This window comes from Macrobrachium nipponense, chromosome 27, assembly GCF_015104395.2.
Source record: "Macrobrachium nipponense isolate FS-2020 chromosome 27, ASM1510439v2, whole genome shotgun sequence".
NCBI classification, from domain to species: Eukaryota; Metazoa; Arthropoda; class Malacostraca; order Decapoda; family Palaemonidae; genus Macrobrachium; species Macrobrachium nipponense.
In genome coordinates, this window is record NC_087216.1 from 17,416,051 (window position 1) to 17,432,529 (window position 16,479).

Consider the following 16,479-nt stretch of genomic DNA (forward strand, 5'->3'; position numbering starts at 1 on the left):
TATATATATAATATAACACACACATTACACAGGTGTATATCTAAACAACAAATACTCTCCAATATCAACCACCTCAAAATCAAGATTGAAGGTGGGGATAACCGGCCCCCCCTACCCCCAGTCTGACGACCACCCTAAAAATAAGAGGCGCTCAATTTGACAGCTGAAGCTTTAGCAAGAGTAGGAGGCGGCAAGACACACATACCACTCCCCCTACCTATAGCAATAATCCCTAACCCCCACCCACCCCTTTCTCCACTTTAGCGAAACTTCGTTTGAGCCAATCAAAATGGGAATTTCGACGGATATTAAAAAAAAAGAAAAAATATATTGCAAGAAAATCAAATATCAAATGTTCAGTCTCTGAGAGTTCTTGGCTCATTAAAAAAGTAAACATAACTGTAGAGACTGTAATGCAGTTACGAATTCTGTGACAATGTCGTGAGAGGGAGATGCTGAGGGGAGGGAAGGAGGGGGCTGTAGTTCGTGGTTTTCTTACCAGAGGGCACAAGCAAAGATCACTGGTATTTAAGAACCCAGCAACTGCCAAATGAACAGAAACCAGCTGGTGTTCTTCAGAGCAAGTGAGTGTAACTGACTTAGAGTTCTCGTTTTCTATAGTTGTGCATTATCCTTCTTTTGGTATGATCTCTGCTAAACCAACTAACTTAAATAACTCGTCTGTTCCTTCGTCTTCGAAACCAGCGTCAACTCGATTTAGCAGTTTCCTCATTTATCCTCTTATTCCAATCGCGTCCAAACTGAAATGGTGTTTATTGCTAAGTATTTGACTAACATTTTCTTTTTTAAAGCTTGTGTGGGACAACCCTCAAGCATCCGTCAAATAGGCCTAGTGCTTCTTGTTAATATCCTAAGTTAAGTATATCTTAGTTTAACCAGACCACTAAGCTAATTAACAGCTCTCCAAGGGCTGGCCCGAAGGATTAGATATTCTTGCGTGGCTAGGAACCAATTCGTCACCTAGCAACGGGACCTACAACTTATTGTGGGATCCGAACCACATTATAACGAGAAATAAATTTTTATCACCAGAAATAATTTCCTCTAATGACGCGTTAGCCGAGCCGAGAATCGAACTTCAGACCACCGGACTGGTAGCCGAGTGCGAAAACCACTCGTCCAACAAGGAACTTGTCACTGTCCTGATTAAATTATTAACATTGATACTAACTGGTAATATTGTTAACGATTAATATTCATTATTAATATCAGTAAGAATGTAGGACAGTTCTCCTTCCTCGGTGTCCTTTCTCTTCCTTTTACTGAATTCATTTGCCTTCTTTTCGTTATTTTAAACTTTGTAACCCTTTCGTAAGAGCTCTTCACGCTCTAAAGATTTTTGTTGTAATGCCATTTCAATTCATTGCGTTTAGCTTTCATTTTCTACGGCGTCACCTTTTCGTTTTATTTGTAAATCCTCTTTAATAAGATCTGCTCATTCATTATTGCGTTAATACTATTCAGAAGATGAAACCTACTCATATGGAACAAGCCCACACAGGTAATTGAATTAAATTCAAGCTTTCAAAGAATACGGTGTTCATTAAGAAGTAAGTGAAGGTTGATATTTATAAAAAAAACGCATTTCGTCTCCAGTGTCTTTGAGTATCAGTTAGTATTACTTACTAAATGGATCTTTGTTCTCCATTTTTCGTAGTAACGCCAGTTTGTGCCAATCGATCATTCATTTCCGTCTATATGTTCATAACAACGAGGTCAGTTGGAACTGTTGTCTCTTCGCAGACTTTCAGCTCATTACTCTTTGAACTGTTTCTGTGCAACAGCTCCTGTTCGAGGATAGTTTAGCGCGATGTCCCCGCTATAGTTAGCGAATTAGCGTTGCTGTAGTTAGCGTTTAGACAAGAGGCGAATGTGAACCAAAGATGTTGAAGAGAGCACAAATTTTTTATAGATAAGTCCTTCGTAGATGGGTAATGCCGTTGGTGCACCTTAAGCCGTGCATTGTAAGCGTTACTAAAGGCTATTTGCAGCGTTCCTTTGGGCCCTATAGTAGATTCATATCAACCGTGTATCTGATGTCTAGGCCAGTCCCTTACGACGCTCCTGATTGGCTGTTGAGAAACCGATCACATGGCTGGAAACTCTCAGTCTCTCTCGAGAGTTCACATAGGCAGGATGTATATTCCACCACTCCTGAGGGATACTTTTGAAAGGCGTATCCCACAGAAGTGAGAACATACATCCTGTCTTAGTGAACTCTCTCGAGAGACTGAGAGTTTCTAGCCCTGTGATTGGCTTATCAACAGCCAATCAGGAGCGCCGTAAGGGACTAGCCTAAACATCAGATGCAAGGTTGATGTGAATCTACTATAGCTGAACCCACTTTTTAATCTTATACTCGAACTCCGTTCCCATTCCTTTCTTCCATTTTGCTGTCTGACTTCTCCAACTGCCTCTTTTCACTGCTGTGCGTGCTGAACGGCTGAAAGTAGCTTCACTGCCAAATTTTCAATGGGATCCTTCCAGGTCTTCGCAAATCTGCCATCAGCAATCAAAGTTGCCTGAGCCCCTGATTTCCAGTTTAGTTTGCCTGGCTTACTTTACCTTACCTTACAGCTCGTTCGGGTTGCCCCAGGTCCCTCAACTGTGAGGCACCTCTAATGTCTACCAGAGAATTGCTAATGCATCTTCCGGTATATTTTGCATCTTACAATCTTGGATGGTCTGGGATGCAACTATAGTCCCCCACACACTGAACGATTGTCGTTATCGACCCACACACACACACACACACACTATTCAGACAGTATGAACGATCTCCGCACCGATTTCAAGTCTCACAACAAGATTTTGTCTCGAGAATAAAAACATGGCATCATCGTAGAAGAAAGAAGGCGCGCGATAGCATTATATCGGCAGACAAACCCATACATTGAACGATCTGTGTATGACAGACTTAAGTCGTAAGCCAGCAACCTGGTCGTGACAGTTTCCCGCCGAGATCGTTCAGATACGAAGCTCCGCCCACTTTTGCATTCAGACTAGCCCATATACAGTGTTTTAGCGAACGATACAGCCAGTCGTTTAGACAATCGTTCAGTGTATGGGCCCCTTTAGATATTTGTCGAGCTTATGAAGAGGTTAAAAATCTACCAGACACATTATCAAATAGTATTAATTTATGCATGCACTTATGATTTCCCATCCAGGATGAAGCTGCTCCTAGCTGTGTGGTTCTTGCAGCCGTTGCTGTCAACGCTAATGGACACCCAAGGTTTCTGGGAGACAACCTGGAACGCTGCCAAAACACCTTTCAGATTCGGAAAGGAAGCCTATCAGGGCAGCAGAGATATGCTCCGCGCCTATACGTAAGTGTTCTGGCTTTAATGTGGTTCTTTTTGTCTTTTCAGGACACTGTATTTAATTTGTTTTGCTTTATTTTGTTTCTACACACACACACACACACACATATATATATATATATATATATATATATATATATATATATATATATATTTAGTGTTTGTTTCTGTGGCAACGAAGAAGACGGTTCCAGTCATAGTCATTTGCCTTCTTCGGGTAAAATTATTTGAAAGAAAAAAAAACAGCGATTTGACCTTTTCTTTCCTTTCCTGTGCCAACCGGCATAATTTCATATCTTTATACAGGGCGTCCATAAAGTCGCAGTACCATTCTCAGCTATCAATACTTGTAATGGTACTGGGACTTTATGGACACCCTGTCTCTGTCCCTGGTAAAGATTACGAATGAAAAACCATTATAAACTTGCACTGAATCTAATCTATAAACCAACTATGAACAGGGACATGAGAGCAGCCAACTGGAAGGACTCGGACAAGTATTTCCATGCAAGAGGGAACTACGACGCTGCCCAGAGGGGTCCAGGGGGTGCCTGGGCGGCTAAGCATATCAGGTTAGCGAAATTCGGCTCAAATTCATCGTCAAGTCTTGGGAAGTGTTCAGGTGTCTCTCTCTCTCTCTCTCGATTCCTAAAACTAGCAATTTACCAATCCTTACTAAAAGCATATTCTTCTGCTACTGCTTCATATAAGTTTCATGTATATACAGAGATTACGTATGACAAACTCGTAAAGTAATTAAGCCTACGGGCATAACAACCCCGTTTCACGGGGCAGAACCAGCTCCGTTTCAGGGAATCCCCTCTCACCCTACACCCTTTGGAAGTGGGGTGGCTGGGAAGTAGGATGAAACCCCATTATAAACCATCTTACGTGTCCCCTGCCAAGTTTCATGCCCATCGGACCAGCCGTTTGGCCGTGATTGAATGGCAGACGGACGAACAGACATAGAGAGCATTATAGTATAGTAGCTGTTAGCTGAAGACTAGACTGGTATGACCTTAAGGATCCGCTTATTAAAAAGGTGTATAGGTGGAAGTATATAATTACAGATATATAATTATGAGTGTGCTCATATATATATATATATATATATATATATATATATATATATATATATATATATTATATATAGTTTCTATACCTATACGTCTCTACGAGATGTAGAGAGTTTATACCTGTACAGATATATGTCTATATGCACAAAATATTCGCATGCATAAATGAACATCCTGTGCATGCAAGTATCACCATCACATACCCAGTCCAGAGCGTCTTAACTACCTATTAGACCTGTTGCTGCTCAAACTGCTTTTATTCATTTTCAAAACGCTACCTCCACATCTCTCCTCCTCTTCTAAGAACCTTATAGATGACCTAGTCTCAATCTTCATCTTTTTTTAACTGTGAGGATTCAGATGAGCTTCGTTTCTTCACTCCTGGTAGGCCTAAGGTCTTGTCTAGAACTCTTACAGAGCTTCAGGTCGCTGATATATGAGAGTGTAGGGGGCACTGCTCATCAATTTCTCCAAAGAAATACTTGAAGTAGAGTATAACATAATTTGAATTGACCAGAAATTAAGGTTCCTGCCCCATTGCCAACATCTTCATTGTCTTCATGACCTCTGCTTTCAGCCAACTTGGAAAAATATCCCTCAATCTTGTTCTACAGGAAAACCTAACTACTTTTGTTTCTAGATATCTTGAACTACTTAGATCCGTGCTAGCACAAGGCTGGCTGAATGTAAGAAGTTCAAGATATCTCGAAAAAAAAAAAAAAAAAAAAAAAAAAAAAAAAAAAACACTAAAAGAAGTTAGGTTTTGGATTAAGGGCCAAAATGTCTAAAATCTAATTCTAAAATGCAAATGAAGGATCTACTAGGCACTGTATTAACAAGTAAAGAAATTCCATTCCAGCAATGCAAGGGAGAGACTAGACATATTGCGCGGAAGAGACCCGGCAGACAGTGTAGCCGACCAAGAGGCCAACAACTGGGGACGAAGTGGCGGAGATCCTAAAAGGTACCGTCCTAGGGGCCTTCCTCCAAAGTACTAAGGATGGGGGGAGCTTCGAGAGTCCTTAAATAACTGTTTGTAAAGAACAGTTCAAACGACTGATGACATTAACTGATTTTTCTCCAAATCACAAGATTACGATCATGCAGTGGAATGTAGTACTATATAACCGATAATTTTCAGCTGGTTTTTGTTATCATCTTTAACCTGTACTGTTTCTCTAATAAAAATGATTAGATAAATTAATAGACGTTTTATTTGTCCAAATAAATAAGTTAACTAAAAACTTACACTAAAATCTTGATCTTGACTACTTGAGGTCTATACCAGAAAATAACAATATTTACTGAAGCTTTCACGGTCAGTAATATACAGGGTGTCCATAAAGTCTCAGTGCCATTACGAGTATTTATTGCTCAGAAACCATATAACATAGATTAATGCAGTTTTGTGTAGAATGAATTGCTCTGAATGTAAACTTAGGGAAATGTAGAACATTCTACAAAAAACTGCATTACTCTATGTTATATGGTTTCTGAGCGATGAATACTTGCAATGGTCCTGGGACTTTACAAGGCACCCTGAGGTACTCCAAGACCAAGTACTGCAACACCAGTACTGCAAACGCCTTGCAAACCGTACGATTTGTACCTTATAATAATCACCATTATTATCAAACGTCCGTAGTAACTGATGACATGACAAATATTGCACCCTTAATAATGGCCGAACACGTCATGTCTCCTGGTACAACCACTTTTTTTAAATTTATTATTATTATTACTACAGGCAGATTGTTTTCCCTGATGAAAAGAGCAGCAAGCAAAAGGCATCATCACTAACGTTTATCCCTCTGGGATCGACTTCTCCAAAACTTCCACTTAGGAAGATGTAAGGTAACCTCAGGAAATGAGATTACATTAAACTCTTGGTTTAATTATTTATTTTTCAAAACAACTGTAGTAATCTCTGAGTCAGGTCTCTGACATAACTTTCAGCGGTCCCCACGGAAAGCAAACACTAACCACCTTCCCCCCGCCTCCCCTAAAACAATCCCCCACCCCCCCTGCCGGGTACCCACACACCTCTCCAAGCCACACACCCACGAAATGCACAAAACGTTTCAGCGACATTCCTGGGTGCCGGGTTGCCTGAGGCGCATTATGTATGATACTGCTCAGCCTCTTACGAATATCATTTTGTTGTATGCTAAACTTTCTCCTTTGTGTGTGCGTGTGTGTATTATACTTATACATACACCCATATACTACTACATCCTGCATACGTATAAACAGACAGACTAAGGCCCTTTCACACTATGTCGCACGTAAATGCGACACGATGTCGCACCTACATGCGGCTAGCAGTCGACTATTATCTCTAATGTACAGACGGCCAACGAAGAATTGGCGTAGTTTCTTAATTCATTGTTCGTTATGGAAATATTGCCATATGCAGGTGCCAGATTATTACTTAACAATAAATTACATTTCCTTTCAAAGGTGCTATACTTGAAATGAATTACATTAGAACTGAGTAGACTTATTCAATGTATTAAAGATAATTATTTTGCAAAGGAAAATATATACCAATGGGTCCACGATTTCTAATTTTATTCTCAACTCTAGCTTCGTGACAGCATACCGAAGATTTCCAAGTTGGCTTTGCTGCCGCTCGAGTCTTGACTCAACGTATCGTACTGCGCTGGGGTGTTGTCATTTCGTCTCCTACAGCCGATAAATAATACATCAAGGCGTTAACATTCTTTGAAAACGATGTTTAGTTAAACTAATTTTGTCCTTTGATCAATAAAATAATTTGCATGACACATTTAGTCGGCCTAAATTGGACTTCTGATTTTCCCACATGATTTGCCTAGGTCTATTTTCAGCAGTATACTCTCTCGGATACGTAATATTAATGAGTATTTAAATCAACTATCTATCTATATATATATATATATATTATATATATATATCTGCTTTATTTGACTATTCCCGTTATTCTTGTTTTATTAGCCATGTTCGCCTTTCTTCTTATCCTTTTCATAATTGCTTAACATAATTAACTCAGACCTAGCTATTCAAAGTCAAAAAGCAATCATAAAAAAAATCAAACGAATATAATTCAGCCTTATTTTTTATCGAATTCCTTGCATATCATCCCGTTTCATTTGGACACCTTGGAAAGCTGTGGGAGTCAAAACTGACGAATACATTAAGAAAGGCTTACTTTCCTTAAAGCTTTCTTAGGTTGATCTTTTTGTAGCTATTCATTTCTTCTAAATAGAAATCAATTCAAATTAGTTTCACATATATACCTACTAGACCTACTACCATAAGCATATTATAAGTAGCTGAAAGGATAAGAAATATGAAAGGTGACGTTCTCGTTTAAGTCTATTTCATATGTTTTTTTTTTTCTTTCTTTTTTTAAGAAAAACCTACTGCTTTAATCAAGAGTTGCTCTTCGACGGCTACAGGGTGTAACACGAGTGTATGAACATATTTTGGTGAATGAAAGATAAAGTTTCTTTGAACAGAAAATATTTTATAAACATGCATTTTAAGGCGTCCGTTGTCGGCGCGGAGAATTTTAAAATAACCGTTATCATTAGTGATGCTTTCACGAGATGGAGTTCTTAGTGAGAACTGAGAAGTCGGATCTAGTCGCCTGAGATGTAGAAGAGAGTGGAGGTGGCGTATAGGAGTGATGGAAGGATTAGGCCGATGTTGATAAAGTATCTCCCAATAAAATGTATTCTTTAGGTTTTGAAGAAAAAAATGCATGTATCATTGAAACTGTTTCCCTCCCTATCCGTGGTATTCACTGGCCACCGATAAAAAACAAAACAAAAAGAGTAAGCCTAACTGAATCTCTCATCCATCAAAGATAAGTTTGCTTATTCATTAGACTTATTCATTAGACAACTATCAAAGACTTCAAGTGCAGATTTAAAAATCTCTTTCTTCTCCATCTAAAGTATTCATCAGACACCAGTCATAAGCGTAGAGCTAGTTATGATTCCTGGTTCAGCAATGTCGTGACGAGGCACTAGAATTCAGTTCACAAATGAATGTTGCTCAGCAACATTTACACTACTGTATTGTCTTGCTCTCATGTGGTGCTTCGAGGTGTTCCACCTCTAGGCCCATGTTCTAAATTTTGCCGTTCTTTAAACAATTTTATTCATCTATGTATGATTCATCGAGGGATGTTTCTTAGACCGATAAATGACACATTGACATTAGATTCCCGTGCACATAACATCAAAAGCAATGGCGTGAGGTCGCCTGGTTCACACTGTTAAGATATCGTTTTTTTTTCTTTTTTTTTTTAAATTTGATAGCATTTTGTGAGATTCCAATGTTTTCTGAAAAATTTAACAAATGGAATAGTTCAACTACCTTCAACTTAATATTGAAATGATAATTTAAGGACTATGTTTATGAGATACTACTAGTGATAGGTGTCTCCTATCTATTTGGTAATATATATCTATGGTTGCGAAATGACGTTTTTTATCACTTCGTTTCGTTCACGTCAATTTTGCTATATGGAAAATAGTTTTACACAATAACATAACATAATGTTCTAAAGATATCAGTGACTGTTTTTAACGTCATTACACATGATTTCTTCCATCTTTGAAAAGAAAAATAGATAAATAAGGCATGAATCGTGCGTCAGGCAGGTGAACGAAAAATTATGAAACTCTGCCACGAGTTTTTTGGCCGACAGTACCTTTTCACACTATGCCGGTCCGGCATCGCATTACAGCCGACAGGCCCCACTGGACATGTCCGGTGCTGCACCCAGACGCGATTGCAGTTGGTCATTGGGTTCAATGCGTGTCTTCACACTATGCGATTGTTTCCTGGATATACGTGCGGCAGCAATTGACTTCCACTGGTTCTGGTGATCGGGTGCATTGGGTATTGAAAACATTTGGGGGATATAAATAATGTTATTCCCGTTGTTGAATAACCAGTGGTTCCATGCAACGAAAAAACACCATACAATAATAATAATCACAATAATAAATAGTGTTATTGGTAAGTAAGAAAGAACTACAGGTATGGATAGCATAAGTATAAACTACTGAGAAATGATTTACTAAATGATTTGCTGTTTTTTTCATTAAGTTTACATATACGTTTTGATACTGAGATTATTAAAAGGTTATCGGCAAATTATTCATATAAAAGAGGGCTAACAGCTTTTGATTTCGATAAGTATGATTTTTCAAGAAGTTTTTATAGTTAACACTTACGTTTTATTTACATTAATTAATGAAACAGAGAGAGATATGCCTTTTTTTATATCAAAGTAAAAGATTTTTTTTTATATAGATATATCAGTTTATAATTTTGATAAATGGAGATGTTTCAGCTAACACTTGATGTTTTCATTTCTCCTTTTAAATTCATATCTGGAAAAGCAAATTTACAACGAAAGGTGCATATTATTTCCTCTTACTCGATGGTAACTGCCAGTTGTTGTTCTGGCGAAATATCATCTCTGAATGTCGTATTTCTTTTAGCAACTGGTCATGTAGACGTGACAAGAGTTCCTCAAAGGTTCTTTTAGACATTATGAAGTAACTGAAAAATTTATCATCATCTCTCTTCAGCTCCTCGAAAAGTGTGCCTATGTGTATTCAAAGGGTGTATACCCAGTGAATTCTATATTTTCTCTTAATTTTTCTCAAATGTAATAAATAAAGACAATAATTTCCTCTTTCTGTCCATCTAGTCACCACTACAGGCTGAAGAGAACAGACTGCAAGCGCTTGCCAAAATTTGGATCACTTTGTGCGGCAGTCGGACAAATATACGATTCGTGCAATTTTGTGTCGCATTTAGATGCGGCACTGCAATCGTATCTTGGTGCGACAAGAATCGCATAGTGTGAAAGGGCCCTAAAGAGAGAGGAGAAATCACCATACAACAAAATAGTACTCGTAAGAGGCTGAACAGTATCATAGATATATATATATATATATATCATATATTATAATATATAGTATATATTATATATATTTATATATATATATATATAGTATATATATATATATATATATAGTTTATAAGTTATGTAGTGTTGTATGTATGTAGGTGTATGTAAGTATTGTATGTATGTATGTATAAATGTATATATATATATATATATATATATATATATATATATATATATATATATATATATATAAATCGTGACAGGTGTCGTCTTGAATTTTCTAAGGTACTGTCAAGGCGACCATAATACATAATAGTAGACATCTGTAACGTAAACATGATACTGTGACAGTATAAAGTGACAGTATAATGGAACAAACAGACGGTGGGAAAATTGTCACACCTAACCAGAGCCTGAGGTCATTGCTCTATTTACAACTATTGCAAGCTACGTAAACTAAACATTTAAATATTTTACCTTGAAATAGATTAACTGAGCTTATCCATCCCTCGGCTGATATTCAGTCTTATACGAAGTCAATCAAGCCGTCACTCTCTGTGAAGTAAGATGTGACTTATACAGGGCTGCCTTAATGTTTACAAAATTCTAAGAATTCTTTGAATGTCCTTTTCAGATGAAAAAAAAAAAAGAATTTAGTCTGCGAAAATAGGAAGACGATAAAGGAAATGTATTACCTCGCAGCCTTTAGCGAATGGAAGCGTAGTAGTACTATGGCTGTCAGAGACCTCGATGAGTCTAGTGTCACTGGGGGTCAAAAGTGCTATGTTTTTGTTACCGTCATATTAATCAAAGGCAAACTTTATGAGTCAACGAGAAGAAATTACGCTACGGTATCCGTACACGAAGTACTGACGTATAAAGACAGGAGGGGTCTTAATAACGTGTATTTGAAGTTAGGCCTAAAGACTAACTACAATTCTGAGAACACACGTACCAACTGCCTGGAGCCCAAAAATAGGAAGGCCCAGCGGCTTCCTCGCCTAAATACAGAGTAGATAATGGGAATTCCATATTCATCTACTCATGGTGTTTTCGGGTAGAAACGTGGCTAAGAAAATGCAAGACATCTACTCCATCCTGGTGTACAGTAAAGCCATATATACCTTCAACAGACAGGAGTAGATTTCTGGACAGGCAGAAATTTATGCGTTATCTGGAACAGTTTTCTTAGTTGCACTATATACATTATCAGTATCAGGGATTTTGTTGTTCACGATAATAATGACAGTGATAAAACTGTAGGTTACAGATCATCATTGCCAAGTCAGGGCTATTATGAAACTTTATGCCTAGTGTATTCTCGGTATCTTCTCTCTCTCTGACCCATATAATCTGCTTGGAACATATTCATGTACAGAACAACGTTTTGTCTATTAATACATCGGTACCTAGTATCCTAATCTTTTGATCTATTGACAGTTGCACCAAAGCACTAATGTTTGGGACTAGTTTCCTTGATGCTTGGTGTTGACCAACAGCTTAACCCTGATTTTTATCCAGAATTTGAATTGCAATTCTTGATTGCAAATTCACTTTTGAGAACATATCCGGTCTATTTTTTCTTCGACAAAAAAAAAAAAAAATTGATCTTACCGAGAAAGATTTCCGGTGTTTTTGGAAATCTGTTCGTCTTGAGGAAATGTTATTATTATTAATATTATTTTTTTAGATTTTATTTTTCTATGTTTTGAACTGTGCCATCTTGTTTGGTCGTCGACAGCTGCATTGCATCTTAGCTTGTAGTAATATATATATATATATATATATATATATATATATATATATAATATATATCATATACATACATAAATATATAAATATATATATATATATATATATATATATATATATATATATATATATATATATATATATATATATATATATATAAAACTAGCTCTATGTGGTTTTCTTATCCCATATCTATGTATTAACCTCTGGCGTTGTACAGTTCATAATTCTGAACGCCATATGCATTCAGATCTCCCTAGACTATACTGAACCTGAAGATGGCCATATGCGTCCGAGAAGTTGCAAAATGGAGATTAAATAAAGTCTGAAGAGGATTATTGTGGTACTACAGCTCTCTCCCCCGACTGCTATTTCGCTCATCCAAATCTTATACAGCTATCATCCATAAATAAATAAACATAATATTAATGATTAAATAAACTAGTATATTACCAGAAACAGTAACAGTAACTTAAACGTGAAACTTCACTTGGTCCAACTCTTCAACCAAGTTCCCAATGAGTTAGTAAATATCCAAAGTTTGATTCATGTTCTGTGTGTTTTTATTTTTATTTTTTTATAAATAACGTGAAACGTTTATCATTATCGTCTAAGAATGAAAATGGCTTATGCTTATGAAAACGAAAATCGCCGGCTAGAATATTATTAGCAATGAAAACAGATTCTTGGGTTATCCCGCGGACATTCGGTCTACGTGAGTTATGCCACCTTTCTCTTGGTGTATTAATCTAGAAAGAGCATCAACTCCTCCGCCTCCTCTTCCTCTTCCCCCCGTGTATTACGAGACGTAGTATCTCAACCTGGGGAATCCCGTTGCCCGCCAAACTTTCCTACTGTGATAAAATATTGCCTCTTTTGGTCTGGAGGGTTTCCAAGTGATGATGGCAGCATAAATTGATTCTTTTTTTTGTGCTATTATGGTGCACTATTTGATTCCCGTAGTTGTTACCAAATAAATGAAGGAGAGATGAGAAAAAACATTCAAAATAAGAAGGTTCAAATTTCAGTTTGACAGTTGCAGCTTCCAAACGCGACTAGGGGGAGGTGAGAGTTAGACACCCGTACTACTCCCCTCCCCCTATCCAAACAAACCCTCACCCCAACCCACCCCTTTCTCCCCTTTTGAATTACTATGATCGAAACCTCTTTAAGCAAACCACAAAAGGAATTTCGACTTATATTACAAACAAAAGACTATTTATTGCGAGAAAATCTACTGATATCAAATGTTTTATCTCAAGAGTTCTTCACTGACTTAAAAAATAAACATGACTGTACAGTTTCGATTCCCGTGACAATGTCGTGAGAGGGAGATGCTGAGGGGAGAGGGAGGGGACTGTAGTTCCTGACTTTCTCACCAGAGGGCAGAGGCAGAGCACAAGTGCTGCTATTTAAGAACCCAGCAAAAGCCAAATGAACAGAAACCAGCTGGTGTTCTTCAGAGCAAGTGAGTGTGGATCGATTTTGTAGTTTATGGTTATAACAGTTTATTTAATTTCACGTCTGATTCTGCTTTCTCAGTTCATTTTTGTGCAGTATTCATTTTTTTACTTCTTATTGTTCGCCTTTCGGTCTGAGCTCTAGTAAACAACTAACTTAAATAACTCCTTACTTAGTGTCTCTGTTCTCTCGTCTTCTAAGCAAACATCGTCTCTATTTGTTTCCTTATTTATCCATTTATCGATCATTCATACTCAATGTTCGCATTAACGAGGTCTCGATCATTCATACTCAATGTTCGCATCAACGAGGTCTCGATCATCCATTCCCAATGTTCGCATCAACGAGGTCTCGATCATCCATTCCCAATGTTCGCATCAACGAGGTCTCGATCATCCATTCCCAATGTTCGCATCAACGAGGTCTCGATCATCCATTCCCAATGTTCGCATCAACGAGGTCTCGATCAATCGTTCCCAATGTTCGCATCGAGGTCAGTTAGGACAGTCGTCTCCTCAAAGACTTTCAGCTCATGACTATTTCTACGTAGCCACTGCTACTCGATGATAGTTTAGTGTGATGCCCACTTTTTAAAGATTTTTACTTTACCTCTACACTCACTTCCTTTGTTTCGCCTTCCTGTCTAACCACTCCAGTTGTCTTTTCAGTGTCTTAAATGCTGGATGGCTGAAAGTGGCCCAGTGCTGGTTTTTTTACAGTAGAATTTTTAAATAAATCTTATAAACATCTTCGTACATCTTGTTTTGCTATGGTTTCCATTAAGAGCCTGGCAGGTCTATACCACTCGAACACTGGGTACATTCAACCCTCTCTCATCCGAAAACTGGGTACATTCAACTCTCTCTCATCCGAAGACTGGGTACATTCAACTCTCTCTCATCCGAAGACTGGGTATATTCAACTCTCACTCATCCGAAAACTAGGTACATTCAACTCTCTCTCATCCGAAAACTGGGTACATTCAATTCTCTCTCATCCGAAAACTGGGTACATTCAACACTCTCTCTCATCAGAAAACTGGGTACATTCAACTCTATCTCATCCGAAAACTGGGTACATTCAACTCTCTCAGAAAACTGGGTACATTCAACTCTATCTCATCCGAAAACTGGGTACATTCAACTCTCTCTCATCCGAAAACTGGGCACATTCAACTCTCTATCATCCGAAAACTGGGGACATTCAACTCTCTATCATCCGAAAACTGGGTACATTCAACTCTCAAAATCATCTGAGCGCCCAATATCCAGTGTAGTTTCTCTGGCTAAATATGGAGGTAAAAATCTACCAGACAGATTATATCGAATAGTACTAATTCAAGCACTTATGATTTCCCATCCAGGATGAAGCTGCTCCTCGCTGTGGTGGTTCTTGCAGCCGTTGCTGTCAGCGCTAATGGACACCCAGGGTTCTGGGACACCGTCAAAAAACCTTTCAGATTCGGCAAGGAAGCCGTCCAGGGTGCAGGAGATATGGTCCGTGCTTATAGGTAAGATGAGTTCTTCCTTTATCTTACGTCACCATTGCATTATTCAAGGGAAAAAAAGTACAACAAATAATCATTCTGCTGTGGAGAAAAATATTGCTAAACTGACGCTATAGCTGGTTCACTTAAGGTTGATCCTTGAGTGAGCCCTATGCTTACGAAACGTTTGTTTGGCGCCGCTGATTAGCTGGGTGCTGCCTACCTCCCGGTACCAGCCAATCAGCGCCCGCCAAACAAACGTCTCGTAAGCATAAGGCTCATCCAAGAATCTATCTTAAGTGAACCAGCTATAACATCTTTGCACCCCTTAACAGTGACATGCGAGAAGCCAACTGGAAGAACTCTGACAAGTACTTCCACGCAAGAGGGAACCACGATGCTGCCAGGAGGGGTTCGGGAGGAAGATGGGCAGCTAGAGTCATCAGGTTAGTGAAATTCTGCTACAGATAGTTTCCGTCAGATCCTAGGCCCACAGGGCTCTCTCTTGACAAGTCTGTTCGAAAATACAAATCTCAAAAAAAAAAAATCCTTGAGTCCTTTTAATAGTTACATGTAATGTGCATAGCCATTCCTACTTTCCTGTTACCTCAAACTGAAATAGTAGGCTTGGAAAAAAAAAGTGTTGCTTTAGAAATGCAAGTACAGGTATGACAAGCCTGTTCGAAATTACAAATCTGAAAAAAATCTGTCCTTTTAAGTAGTCATATCCATTCCTATTTTCCCGTTGCCCCAAACTGAAATGGTAGGCTAAAAAAAAGGTGTTGCTTTAGAAATGCAAGTACAGGAACTGGAATTTTATTTCAGCAATGCAAGGGAACGCGTCGACAGGCTGCGTGGAGGCAGCGCAGCTTCCAGTGCTGCTGACCAGGCAGCCAACCGTTGGGGAAGAAATGGTGGCAATCCTAACAAGTACCGTCCCAGAGGTCTTCCTAGGAAGTACTGAGGAGTGTCTCCCAGAGCCAGAAGCCTGTTGTCATTTTTTTTTTTTTATAACGATTGATTCAAGTAACTAGTGGCATTAACTTATCTGTTATAAGTCACCAGACTTAGTGGTACTGTTTTGGTTACATTGTTGTGTTGTTGTTACTTATTAACTGTACTTACCATGGTTGACCTAATAAAATATGAAAAATTAAACTGATAAACTTCTTATTTTATCCAGAGACATCAAACTGGCAAAACATCACTTGTATTCCAACTAAATCCTCCTTTTTGGGGCGACCAATCTCCCAATAGAATAACGCAATTACCGATGAAGATCTTAGTTACAGAAGATGTGTCATAATAATAGATGCTTGCTTAATGTTAAAATTCTAAGGCCTCTTTGAGCGTCCTTTTGGGAAGAACTTCCATTGAGTTTAATCTGAGAAAACAGAAAGCCAGCACAGAACTTGCAGTGCCTCAATAGTGCAGTCTTATGGG

At 38.3% G+C, this 16,479-nt stretch overlaps 2 protein-coding genes across 2 annotated transcripts; both read left to right on the top strand.

Moving 5' to 3' along the window:
• Positions 1 to 551: 551 nt before the first annotated feature.
• LOC135200552 (serum amyloid A-5 protein-like) lies at positions 552 to 5,624 on the top strand. Its single transcript, XM_064229188.1, has 4 exons — positions 552 to 584; positions 3,192 to 3,350; positions 3,806 to 3,916; positions 5,280 to 5,624. Exons 2-4 carry the CDS (start codon positions 3,193 to 3,195, stop codon positions 5,416 to 5,418), a joined length of 408 nt encoding a protein of 135 aa, XP_064085258.1. The 5' UTR covers positions 552 to 584; position 3,192; the 3' UTR covers positions 5,419 to 5,624.
• A 7,791-nt stretch (positions 5,625 to 13,415) lies between these two features.
• On the top strand, positions 13,416 to 16,194 carry LOC135200873 (serum amyloid A-5 protein-like). The gene is made up of 4 exons (XM_064229589.1): positions 13,416 to 13,557; positions 14,914 to 15,060; positions 15,372 to 15,482; positions 15,862 to 16,194. Exons 2-4 carry the CDS (start codon positions 14,915 to 14,917, stop codon positions 15,998 to 16,000), a joined length of 396 nt encoding a protein of 131 aa, XP_064085659.1. The 5' UTR covers positions 13,416 to 13,557; position 14,914; the 3' UTR covers positions 16,001 to 16,194.
• The last annotated feature ends 285 nt before the right edge of the window (positions 16,195 to 16,479 follow it).